Below are 13,660 nucleotides of genomic sequence, written 5' to 3'. Positions count from 1 at the left end.
ACTTTGTTTCTGTATATACTTGTGTTTTGTGTACTATAATTATACAATATGGCAATGGTTAAACACAATTTACAGACAGCTAAATCTAGCAACATTTTATCGACATGTATGCAGTTTTCAACAAGATTTATGACAGGACACTTAAATCAGTGATGCAATTCCTTACACAGCATCAACTTGAAATTCCTATACACAGAGCTTTTCACAGCGTCTTTCCCACAACAGCGCAGCAGAGAGCAATAAAAAGGATTTTTGGACTGACAGTCTGTTACCTCCTCACTATTGGCTACAATTCTCATCAGAAATATGCCCTTTTATATTGCAATTTACAATATGATCTTTATCATACCAGATCATTTAACCATTCCTTTTTCATCCAATAACCATAAGAATAATTCTAATATAGAATATATAATTATATTATTCACTTATCCTTTCTGCAGTTAAGGATCTGGAGCAATATATTTCATAGCTAATTATGATTTCTAATAGTTGAAACCTGGCCAACCTTTACCCAAATGTATATTCCTGCTATTAGTAAAAAATTATTAATTTAAATTAAATTGAATTAAATTAAAAAAAAACAGCATAATTACCATATTTTTTGGTAAAATTTCTTTCAAGCTTAAGGATATTCCGTAAAGGTGTATGCAAGTATAATTGAGAATTGTGGGAGAGAGGAAAGTTTCAGAGTTCTGAATTTTGAAGAATTTCAAGTTAAGTGTCAAGTTGGGAAAGATACAGACAGTCAGGTGAGGGCTGTTAGATCTTAGAAGTTAGATACCCCATCCCCAGAGAGTGTGTTTCTCTCCTTTATCTTTAATTTTTAAAGGAGAATTTATCTATACGTCACTAGTTGACAGTGACCAATAGAATAAGGTGGGCGTGTCTTCCCTACAGACTATCGTCTAGATTTTCGTCAGTAGATAGCGCAATTACATGGCAGAACATTATTGTCAGGGGGTCCATTTACTATTTTGTATAATGGGTTATCTGTATTTCGTGATGCATTTGACATCATCTTGGCTAGCTTTATGATACCTATTCGTCAAAAAGCTTTCAAACTTCGAAAGGTTTTGGTTTGGTTTTTACCAGACCTACTGTCTGGTTTTGTACCATTAAGTTAGTTTCTGACACGTATAGCCTTAGTTTAACCCTCTTAATACAATGTAACTTTGTAACTTTGTATCATCAGATCCTTAATATTTAAAAGTAAATTAATTACTGTAGTGTTATCTGTCATTGGTAATCCTGTGTCTAGTTTTCTTGTGTGGAACTGTGTGTAGCACTTAGTACTGTTACACATGTGATTTATGAATGTCTATTATGCATATTCCACCAACGTTAGTAAATAATCCAATTTCTTCATTGATATTATATCCATGAATATTCTAATATTATTAACTTAGTACTATTTATATATAATTAAACATAATTATAGTTAGTTATATGTGGATGTTTATATATATATGTGTGTGTCTGGGTTGTTGCCATCAACCCCCCTTCTGCTGCAGACATCATGTCTCATCTATGCTAATGTTTACATTAGATGCATTCCTCTGCTAAATGCTGAATAGAGTATAGAGAGAAAAAAATGTGTCTGTCTTTGCAATTTGTTACAACATGGAGTCACCTCTGTTCTGATGGGGACCTACAGTATACATGTTTAATTTCTATCTTAACACAAAATGTCTGCCAGTGTAAATAAACTGACAACACACTGCAAAAAAATTTAAAAATTGCCTGTGTGCTTAAGTGCAAGACAGACTTCTAAAGCTGTGTCTTTAAGGGGCTAATGTGCCTTGGAATCCCTTTAATTATAATTCTAAAGGTTCAGAAGTGGTTTAACTAGATTATTTATAAAACAACCTATTCCCACAAAGGAGTTGGGAATAACTGCTTTATTGGATTTTTAGTGACAATGCTTTAACAATAGTCATCTGATTTCACATTGAGTCATCATAGTTCTGATCTCAAGTTTTATCAAACACTGCAGCCATAAAATGATTAATGCAATTATATTCCTAATTAGAAATTGATATGATACATTTTTACTTGCAGGGCCATAAAGATTGTGCAATGTTAATTCTTGACAAGATAGAAGATAAATACCTTATCAATGCAACAAATAAAGCATTACAAACGTAAGTAAATTTGATTTCCACCTACATAGATTGTGTTTAATTAAGGTGAACTATACTACATTTGGAGCTAGATAGTTTGAATGAAAAACTGAAACAATGTCTGTACTATTTATATGAAACCATCCAATTTGGTTACTTCAACCACAATGACAACTTCTGCTTTTTTAAGTGGTCATGGTGGAAAGAGTCTGGATGTGCAGTGTTTTAGAGCTATTGGCAATTGTGTGCCAGGTACAAGATACACCTCCAGCACATGTGTCGATTCTTTATATATCTTACGCTGGCAATAGACATTTACTGCTTTAGGGGAAGCTTCTGTATCCCCTCCCTCCTCCCTATCCCATCCAATCTTTTTAATTTGCTCAAGCCCTCCATTCTCCTCCTTTCACTCCCTTCTAGTCTTTCCCCCTCTCCTTGCCATCTCAGAGTGTATGCTCTGAGCTGGTTAAATTGTCCAATCTAACGCTTCTCTATGAAGCCTCTATGAGAAGCTTTTGATTGGACTTTCACGTGACTACCTTGACTTCAGAAAGAGCATGTTGAGCAGTAGTTTAACCCCTTAAGGACACATGACATGTGTGACATGTCATGATTCCCTTTTATTCCAGAAGTTTGGTCCTTAAGGGGTTAAGATAAGTAAGACGAGATCCCACCCGCAGAGATAAGTGGAGTAACATCGCATATCCAAACAGGGGGCGTTAGTACTGGGAGGATGACGTAGGTACGGAAGCACGTACCGAAGGGCGGAGTTAAGGAGGGCGGGTGGAGGTCGAGAAAAGGTGCGACGTGGTCGGAAACAAGAGATCCCGGTTTGTTTGTTCCGGGATGCTAACCGACGGTGTAAACCGAAGAAGTGAAGATAGGGACGGTAGTGAAAGACAAGATCCCACCCGCGGAGATAAGTGCAATAAAAGCCCCTTTTTTTGTTTTTCTACCTTTATACATGCTGAATACTGTTGTTTAGCTGTTTGACTGGGTTGAAAGCCTAGGTTTTTTTTTTTGTTTTGTTTTTTTTGTTTTTGGGAGAACGTGACTGTGGCTAATTAATTAATTAATATCTAACTTTCAACTATGTCACCACAGCATATAGCTGTGGAAAAGAGAGGCACATTTTAAACAGAACTGTGGTCTGTAAATAACAGTAATTAAGTAGGGTAATCAGGTATAATTATATTTTCATGTGTAATGCACAATCTAAATATTCTATGGCAGCAGAATGAATTGTTAACTCTCAACTAAAAGGAGAGGTCAAAACCTGTCTGCTGCTAGTACTTTGTTTTCTCTCCTCCCCCCTCATCTCCCTCCACTGTAAAATCTGGATCAGATAAACTGGTATAATAAATAAAAATTAAAGGAGATAATTAAGATAAAAGAAGAGGAATAGATAAAAGAGAGAGGAGAAGAGAGGAAGAAAGAGAAGAATAAATAATAACATAAAGGGGGCAGGGCCAGACAGCTAACATGGCCGGTCGCACATTGTAAGAGCTCCTGCAGCAATAGACAAACTTGTCGAGCTACCGACTGATACACGAGCTTTAGCGGCAAACGGAGGGCGGTACAGAATGCAGAAAGGCTCCAGGAACGAAATGATATTTGTCCGGCACCGATGCGCCGCGGTACAGCATAAGCCGACCGTGAGTTCTATACCTGAGCTAGGCCTGAGGACTGGGAGAGGCGGCCGATCTCCTGGCACAGGCCATGCTCTCAAGCAGAAACCCATCACAGCCCTGCTACCCCCCCCCCCCCTCTGGACCGGCGGGGGTCATCCCGGTCCTCGCTGGGGGCGATCACCCCCATAAGCACACCTGACAAAGCGGCAAAACCTTCCATCACACGGGACCTTGTAGGCCCAGCCAAGATGGCGGCACGGACGCGGCTTGAGCTCAAGCACACGCACGTCAAACCACCCAAGCACACAGGGGCCTTCATTGACCGGCTACGCACCTATTTCTGGGTACTGCTTAAAGCCCGGAGACAACCCTTCAAGCAGGCAATGAGAGCGGTAGCGGCGTGGATACGCCCGACCACCCGACGCACCCTACTGTGGAACCCCCCTCGCAACGCCAGAGCGGCCTCCAGTCTAAATCAGAGCCGAAGCCCTGAAAGGTGAGAACCAGCGACGGACCCCCCGCATGGCGAAACCCACGACCAACATATGATCCAAGCACAGGCCCTAGGCACACACACCACTGAGACCTGTAAACCCGGAACACCGAACTCTGTTGGGACCACAGCCACTAAACAATTGAACCCTCATTCGTGCCTGGGAAGTATCCAGCACTCTAAGGGCATAGGCTGAACCTTCATGGGCACCCCACAGGCTTAACAGCCAAACTTTTCCTGGCGACATGTGCTTGGCTCCTGGACTACCCCTACATTGTCTCGCATAATGCAAGTTAACACCAACTGGCATTACTTTGTGCCCACTTACGTTTGCTTTACAATATTGATTTGACACTATAATTTTGCTACACCTTTATGCATACGACGAGACCAACAGTTCATGCACTCGCATTAATTATGCCGCTGGTAGGAACCGGAAGATCCTGGGACTGTACCTATATTCAGAGCCTTGCTCAGAGAGAGGCGGCAGCTGCATACTCAAAGGACTCTGCATTGCTCTCTATGTTTTTAGCGTCCAGCTAACGGTATTAAATTGTGGTTATTGTGCCCCTAGCAGTGACACGTCTAGACAAACACTATTCCCAGTGGGGAGTACCTTTGCATCAGCGCTAATGCACCCCTGGGTCCAGGGGCCTTAAGCATTAACTGATTGAATGCTGGGATGCCTATCATTTACCAGGGTTTGATCCATAGACAACCCTTACACAAAACATATGCACCTCTCTACTGTATAGAAACGCAGTCTCTCTTCACATATTACTATAGACATAGTCTACTCAAATATATCTATTGCTTCACATGTTTCAGCTACCATGCCTGTCTCATTAAAACCTAGCCTGACGTACTATGACTTTAGCGGGTTGACTCGTACATAGGCAATCACCTACCTACCCAGTCTATCAGCATGTCGACTCGTACTAGCCTGTTTGACACTAAATATGTTTTCATGTTCTGATTATCAAAAAGTGCAATGTTAACTCTATCACCCTCAAAGACACACTAGAATAGTTTCACACTCCATGTTTCATTTCAGCAGATATTAACCACTCAGTAACGCCTGACTAATCGTTAAGTTGGAGGAGGAATGGTTAACTCTTATTAAGCACGCTTAAATCTAATTAAGCGGTTGGAGACCTGTAACTGTTGCAGGCAGCTAATCGCTTACTGTGTTAGCGTGTTCCTATTATCTGAGTAAAATTTACACAAAAGGGAAATATTGAACCTGCACATTTATTTTATACAAAGTTTGCGCACTTAATCCCTTACAACTTGTTAATGTTAAGCGACTTAACCTGCTTATTGACTAAACCTGATTACCAAAGCAACTTTAAACCATAATATATAAAGAAAAAAAGAGGTACAAATACTAAGGAAATGTTAGATACCATTGTTATTGAACCCTATACTGTTTTCTAAATGCACATTTCCCTCTCTCTATTCTGTATCCCATCTAATATGCCTCAATAAAATACAGATTGACAAAAAAACCCAACATATTACAATTTAAATATGACTAATACAATTAAACATTTTAAGATCTGGAGTTCTGAGTATTGATCAATTGACGAGTTCCATGCTTCCCTTCCGCTAGATGTGGGTGCAGGGATCTAGCGTCATCTTAGAGTGCCCTAGTAATGTGTGTGTATATGTATGATTGTTTACTCATAGCGTGCTGCTGCTTTTGGTTGGACATAGTCTATCCGGGGCCCACCCATGGAGAACAGGATTAAATGTATCAGGTGAACAGTCACCACCTTAGGGGGTAGGAATCAGGTCAGATAACAATATAGTAAAGGAAAAGGAGACCAGTGAGTCTCGGAGGTAGCTTCATGTAGAGTCGGGCCAGCGAGGATTGGGTGGTACGACCAGTGGCCCCATCGAGTCATCTGTATATGTGGTAGTGTCAGGAGTGGGATCCTATCTATGTGCTGGGGTGCGCGTGTAAGGAACTAGCATCTATTCAATGGTGCTTAGGTACCCTGTGCTGATTAAGTCAAGTTATCGGCCCCTCACTCAACACTCCCATGTCACGAAGCCTCCACCCAAGGTGTCCACGTGCAGGAACCTATGGTAGGGACCCAAGTCCTAATGCGAGTGCCGACCCTTCCCCCGCAACAATCATCCATAGCAGAGCTCGAGATATGTTTACTAGCCACCTCCACCTCCACATAATTGAATTACCCACATATAGTGGGGTCACCAGATTGTCTATGTCATGGGTGACTGTCTCAATTGTACATGTATGTAGGGAGCACCTGTCAGTCCAGGAGTCATGGCGTCGGTGAGATGAGGTGAATCTTGTCCAGGTTGTTAAATGTCCAGTGCAGCATGAGTCCCTGAAGGCAGCACCAGTAATCAGGGTCTACCGTCTGTTGTCAAGTCCTAACTCATGAGTTTCCAACTGTTGGTGCTTTAGTCTGTCATAAGCTGTATAGCGTCGCCTATCCGTCCTGTATTCGGTCTGTCTAGCCCCGGGCCCAGATCCCTCAGGACCCTGCGGCTATTTATTTATTTATTTATTTATTTATTTTGAAGCCACAGTATCAAAGAGAGAAGTTAGTAAAAAGAGAAAAAATGGGAAAAACAAGAAGAGCAATATCAATAGATGAAAGCACAAAGGAATCAGAAAAATAAAGTAAACAACAGTTATAAATTTACAGAAAATATATCCACCTCCACAACGCCAAAATTACTCCGCCCATGAGTTCTTAATAGGACTTAGAGATTGCCTAGAAGAAGGCATCTTAAGCTGATGTGAGTGAAGATCTCTGAAATATAGAGATCTCAGTAGAAGACGGTAGAATGGATGAGTGTATGAGAAGTATGAATGAATTAGGTACAGTAGTGGATGTCAGTGTGGTTAAGGATAAACGCCGAGGAAGTATGAGAGGATGGATTATTAGACACTGAATGGTGAAATTAATTTCAATTAACATCCAGGGTCTAAATACTTCTCGTAAAAAATGAGCATTTAACGATTATTTAATATCTGAGAAAATACAAGTGGCCCTGATACAGGAGACACATTGGACCCTTAAAGAAAGAAACAGTTGGTTTGAAAGATTTTTTCCATTAGTAATTAGTGCTTCTAAAAAAAGAAGAAAAAAGAGCAGGAGTGGCAATTATGTTTTCAAAATATATACAAGTAGAAATACAACATCAGGATAGCGATATAGAAGGAAGGTTTTTAATATTAGTTTGTACAAGTAACGGTGATCTTTATACATTAGTAAATGTATATCTGCCCAATATCAATCAGATGAAATTATTCTCTCAAGTTCTAGAACGAGTAGATAAAATTGCCATGGGCTCTATATTATTTGGGGGGGTTTCAATTGTGGTTTAGACATAGCAATGGATAAACACAGGTAAAATAATACAATTATAGACAAAACATGCTTAAGGAACACTAAAACCTTTTCCAATATTATTAAAACAAATTACTTATATGATATTTGGAGAATAAGAAATCCCACAACTAAAGAATATACCTTTTACTCATGGCCCCACAATTCTTATTCAAGGATAGATTTTTTTTCTAGGAGACTCAAGAACAATAGAAAAAGTAGAACAGATACAGATTAAAACAATGATCTGGTCCGATCACAACAGTATTATACTGAAACTAAAAGAAGGGAAAATCAATCATTCCAGGACAACCTGGAAATTAGACAAGTCAATTCTTTACAATAAAGAAATTCAAGAACTTTTGAGAATATTTTTTTACAGAAAATAGTTCCTTAGAGTCGTCAGATTTAACAATATGGTGTGCAAATAAGGCAACTATTAGAGGACATTGTATAAAGAATAAAAGAAAAACCTCAAAAAACAGAAGGAATGGGGTTAGCTACGTTATATATTCAACTATATCAAACTTTCAAAGATTATAAGACAAATTCAAATAAAGAAGGCCAAATAAAAATAGGAAAAATTAAACAGTCCATCAAAAATAAAATATAGAAAAAAAAAATGTTTAAATTAAAAACTATGTATTATTATCGACAAAATATGGCGGATAAAATTCTAACAAATCAGCTAAAAAAAAAAAAAGCAGATAATAGAATTGATAAAATTATATATGAAGGAAAAACATGTAGAGCACCTATAAATCTCTGTATAATCTACCTAGAAATAATTCAGATGAGAGAATAGATAATTATATTAAAGACGTGAAAATACTAAAAATATCTACAGAACAAAGAGAAAAATTAAACAAAGACATTACAAAGGAGGAAGTATTGGAACAAATAAACAAATTAGTATACTTCAAAACCCCAGGACCAGATGGCTTTAGCAATAGGTTCTATAAAGTAATAAAGGACATAGTAGCAGATCCATTAACTAGGACTTTTAATGACGCTATAAAAAAAGGGGGCGTTTCCACAAGAAATGTTGAAGGCAACCATCTTGCCAATATTAAAACCTGGGAAAATATCAACGAAGTGAAAAATTACAGACCAATCTCCTTAATAAATGTTGATGTCTAGCTGTTTGCATCAATTATAGCCAAGAGATTAAAAACAATACTGTCTGAAATCATTAACCCAGATCAAAGCGGATTTATCCCTGGGAGAAACTCAGGAAATAATGTGAGGAGGCTGATAGATGCAATGGATATGTCGGATAAAAGTAATGATCGCCTGCGGATCCTGTCTTTAGACGCAGAGAAAGCGTTTGACAGGGTCAGCTGGGGATTCATGTTTAAGGCCTTGGAAGCATTCAATATCTCAGGGTGGATGTTGGACGCGATAGGAGCTTTGTATGCTAATCCATTAGCAAGATCTGTAGGCCAAAATATTTGTTCTTCCTGGTTTGGATTAGAAAACGGAACGAGGCAGGGATGTCCCCTGTCTCCAATCCTATACATCATTACAGTAGAAATGTTTGCTTTAAAAATAAGACAAAATCAGTTAATAAAGGGCCTTAACACATCTAATGGAGACGTAAAAATATCATTATACGCAGATGATACCCTTCTATATGTTAAAGATTTAGAAAATTATCTTCCTCAATTAATGGCAGAAATCGAGTTATACAGTAATATATCAAACTATAAATTAAATATGACAAAATCAATTGCCATGTATAAAAATTTAGAAACCAGTAAAATGATTGAATATCAAACCAAATATAGCTTCTCTCAACCAGAAGAATTTGTATACTTAGGGATTAGAATAAATAAACATATAAATAGACTAATGGAAACAAATTTTTTACACCTTTTAAAAAATACCTACAAAGACTTAAAGGAATGTCGCCAACTAGAACTATCATGGTGGGGGAGAGTCAACACCTTAAGAGCCTATGCCCTTCCTAAATGGATATACTTGTTTAGGATGTTGCCATTAATAATTCCTATCCCATGGATAAAAATGATTAAATCAGCATTTGCTAATTTTGTATGGAGAGGCAAAAAACCCAGGATAAAAATAGATACGCTAAGTAAACATACAAGTAAGGGTGGGCTAAGTTATCCAAATATAGAAAAATACTATGAGGCGGGGATAATTTCACATATGGCAATATTGCAGAAAGAAGCCACATATAAAGAGGGCTGGTTGTGATTAGAATCTGAAATATGTCAAACTAAGAGTTAGCTAATATAGTATGGAATAACAAAATATGTGAATATTCTACCTCTTATGTGCCAAGTCATCTAGTTCCTATTTGGGAAAAGATAAAAAAGAAATTAGAAATTAAAAGCCAAATTTTTGGTTTCCAAAATATTGAACATATTGAAAGAGAAATACCTAATATTTCTCTAAAAAAATGGAAAGAAGAAAATATTATAAAGGTAGAAGATATATATTTGGATGATAAGGTGAAATCCTTTAATATATTAAGAAACGAAGCGTCTCAAGAAGCCTTTTCATATTTAAGAGTAAACGGCTATCTAAAAAAGTATAATTTTATGAATCAAGGAGATATGTATAATGCAATTATTATTATTATTATTATATTATTTATAGAGCGCCGTCAAATTCTGCAGCGCTTTACAATGGGTGGACGTACAGACATGTAGTTGTAACCAGACAAGTTGGACACACAGGAACAGAGGGGTTGAGGGCCCTGCTCATTGAGCTTACATGCTAGAGGGAGTGGGGTAAAATGACACAAAAGGTAAGGATAGTATTAGACTAGTGACAGTTGCAGAAGAGGAATCAGTTGGGAGCTATTAACCTCCCTGGCGGTATGATTATGTCAGGAATTTTGTACCAAAAGCGGTACCATTTTTTTGCATGGAAATTTGGTGTTATGTATTGTAGGCCAGTAATTACTTTCTTAAACCTGACCAAAAGTACTCTCAGATGTGATAAAGTTCGAAACATAAAATCATGAATTATAATCTAATAAATAATATAATTTGTCAAACAAAGAAAATTCAGTAAACATCCTGGGTGTGGTCAATTTTGAAACATGGGACTGCACATAGACCGACATCACAATCAGGGCAATGGAATCTGGTTTCCTTTCGGATTTTTTTTCCATTGCTATCTCGCTTTGAGCAGCAAACTACGTAGGTGCTGCCTTTTTTGCGGTTGGCGGGATGTAATCCATAAAGTGACGACTAGTCAGGCGTTCTGGGTTGACAACGTCAACAGCACGACGTCCAGATCTGTTCACGGCCACTGATGCCATTTGGTAGTTCACAAAAATCCGCTCCGCCACCTTCCAGATAAAGTCAGAATGAACAAGAGGCTTGTCACTCTTTCCTCTGTGCAGTATATAGGCATTCCAGAGGCATTGTTCCAGTAGATGCCTGAAGATTTTTTTGTAATATTTTTGTTGTTGTTTCCGCATAGCCGGATAAAATGTCATCGCCTGATCAGCTCTATCGACTCCTCCCATGGTGTTGTTGTAGTCAATCACAAGTTGTGGCTTCATGACATCTTTCCCACCTCTTGTGTGGACCATGGCAGTGGAGGTGTTATGCACTGTACTCATTAGGCATACGTCTTTTTTGTCACGCCAACGCATTGCCATCATCTTTCCTTTCTGCCAGGCAACCATTTCTCCTGTTTTCAGTTTTTTCTTGGCAAACATAGATGGCAGGTCACGTCGGTTGGCCCTAATGGTTCCATATCCATCAGTCTTGTGTTTTATCAGAAACTCGTACAGCTCAGGCGATGTGTAAAAGTTGTCCGTTGTCACACAATACCCCTGATTCAGCAATGGCTCAAGCAGTGTAAGGACTGATGACGTTGCCATCCCATAGCCGCTGTACCTGGGGTTGAATTGTGTTCCTTTACCGGTGTATATGACGGAATTCCATATATAGCCAGTGGCAGACTCGCAGAGCATATAGGATTTTATTCCAAACCGTGCTCTCTTGGATGCGATGTATTGAATCCAGCTGAGGCGTCCCTTGTAAGCCATCAGACTTTCATCAATGCTGATGTCTCTATCTGGCATTTAGGCCTGCTGGAAATTTTTTAGGATCATTTGGTATACTTCCCAGATCTTCTTGAGTTTTGCCGCTGGGTGTGTGGCTTCGTCAAACTCCTCGTTGTTGGTGAAGTGCAAATTCTTCATTATGAGGGAAAATCGGTACTCGGACATGATGGTGCCAAAAAATGGGGTTGCCAGCCATTTATTGGTAGTCCAGTACCATTTCTGCTGGGGTTTCCCCACCACCCCCTGAAGAAGTATTAGCCCCAGGCACTTCCAGATGTCCTCTTTAGTCACCGGTTCCCATTTTCTGTTCCTGGAAAACTTGCTATGCAGAGTAGCTGATTGCTGCTCGTTGTAGCGATTTGTCTCCGTGACAATCTTTTCAATGACGTCATCTGTGAGAAATAATTTTAGGTATGCCAAAGGATCATTGTGCTCAACGTCTACCTTCATCCCAGGTGATCCAGTAAACGGAAATCTTGGCGGCGGTACCTCATCCATACCGCAATCAATAAGGCACCAAGTGCGCACATCACTGAGCTCGGGTGCAGAATCGTCGCTGTCGCCACTTCTCTGGTCACTGTCAGAGTCGGATGACTAATCTTGCCACGAATCGCTATCGCAGTCGCTCAATTCTGCGAGGGGCTCTGTGTCGCTGCCGCTGTCACTCATCTGATCCAAACCCGCTTTGGAGATGCTAAAGTGACGCTTTGATGCCATGGTAAAAAATGTATTTTATGGGCAGAAATTACAGCAAAAAGGGCAGGCAGGGCAGTGTAGGATGATCAAATTTCAAATCTGAGGTGATACTGTGTCAAATCTGAGGTGATACAATGTAATCTGACAGGATTTCACTGTATCACCTAACTTTATGTGTGTGTGTCACTTTTATGCTTGAAACATTTGAATTACCCGCCCAGTTCCGCCCCCATGAGCCTCTGCGGCTCACAGAGACGGAACCAGGAAGTCAGATGGAGGCATCCGCCGGGGCTCTCACCGGCAATCATAGCGCGGGGACATCGCTGGATCGCAAGGAGAAGGTAAGGAGACTCCGCTGCCAGCTCTGTTATCTACCCCGAGCGTGACTCGGGGTTACCGCTTCTGGCAGCGAAAATTAACCCCGAGTCACGCTCGGGAATACCGCTAGCCTGGTTAAGAGTTTAATTGATACGCTTTTATGAAGAAGTGTTTTTTTTCTTAAAATTTAAAGTTTTTATTGACAAGTTTTTATTCAGGAGGGTGGGGAGGGGTACAGAAAGAAGAAGGCAGGGTTGGGGTAGGGGTGTAAGGATAAACAATGATACAACTTGATATGGAATGTTGCTTGATGCCATTCAGTTTTACATAATGCGTAGACGGAGCATAGAATGCTGAATACAGAATGTAGCATACCGAGCATAAAATACTTAAAGTGTGCTGTACATGCAACTTAGTCCTGCGCATTGTGATTGTTATATAACATGTGGTAGACGAAACGTAGCCTATACCTTGTTACTCTACTGTGTGTTGTCTGGGGTATCGTTTTGCATATCTAGACTGGGTGAGCATCTAACGGAGGAGGGAAGCGAGTTCCACAGGAATGGTGCAGCCCTCGAGAAGTCTTGAAGGCGAGCATCAGAGGTGGGAGTACGGACAGAAGATAGACGTAAGTCTTCAGCAGATCGTAAGGACCTAGACGGGACATACTTGTGTATAAGGGAGGATAGATAGGTGGGAGCAGCATTATGTAGACATTTGAAAGCAAGAACCAGAATTTGAAATTGAGCTCTATATTTTATAGGAAGCCAATGTAGGGACTGACAGAAGGGTGAGGCATGGGAGGTGCGGGCGGACAGGAAGATGAGCCTCGCCGCCGCATTCATTATGGACTGTAACGGCGCAAGTTGGGAGCACGCAAGACCACTGAGAAGCGGATTACAGTAGTCAAGGCGAGAAAGTACAGTGGAATGGACCAACACCTTAGTCGCATCTGGCGTTAAGTAGGGGCGGATGCGCGCAAT

At 39.9% G+C, this 13,660-nt stretch overlaps 1 protein-coding gene across 2 annotated transcripts in view; it reads left to right on the top strand.

The window, feature by feature from the left end:
- The window catches only part of ANKRD44 (ankyrin repeat domain 44), a 724,718-nt gene that overhangs the window by 652,589 nt on the left and 58,469 nt on the right, over window positions 1-13,660 (top strand). For both annotated transcript variants that reach the window (XM_063430205.1, XM_063430204.1), the window contains exon 26: window positions 2,062-2,144. In XM_063430205.1, coding sequence (XP_063286275.1) covers window positions 2,062-2,144 — 83 coding nt within the window. The remainder of the gene's footprint in view (window positions 1-2,061; window positions 2,145-13,660) is intronic.

This window comes from Pelobates fuscus, chromosome 8 (genome assembly GCF_036172605.1).
Source record: "Pelobates fuscus isolate aPelFus1 chromosome 8, aPelFus1.pri, whole genome shotgun sequence".
Lineage (NCBI taxonomy): Eukaryota > Metazoa > Chordata > Amphibia > Anura > Pelobatidae > Pelobates > Pelobates fuscus.
This window is presented reverse-complemented; position numbering and strand designations above follow the sequence as displayed.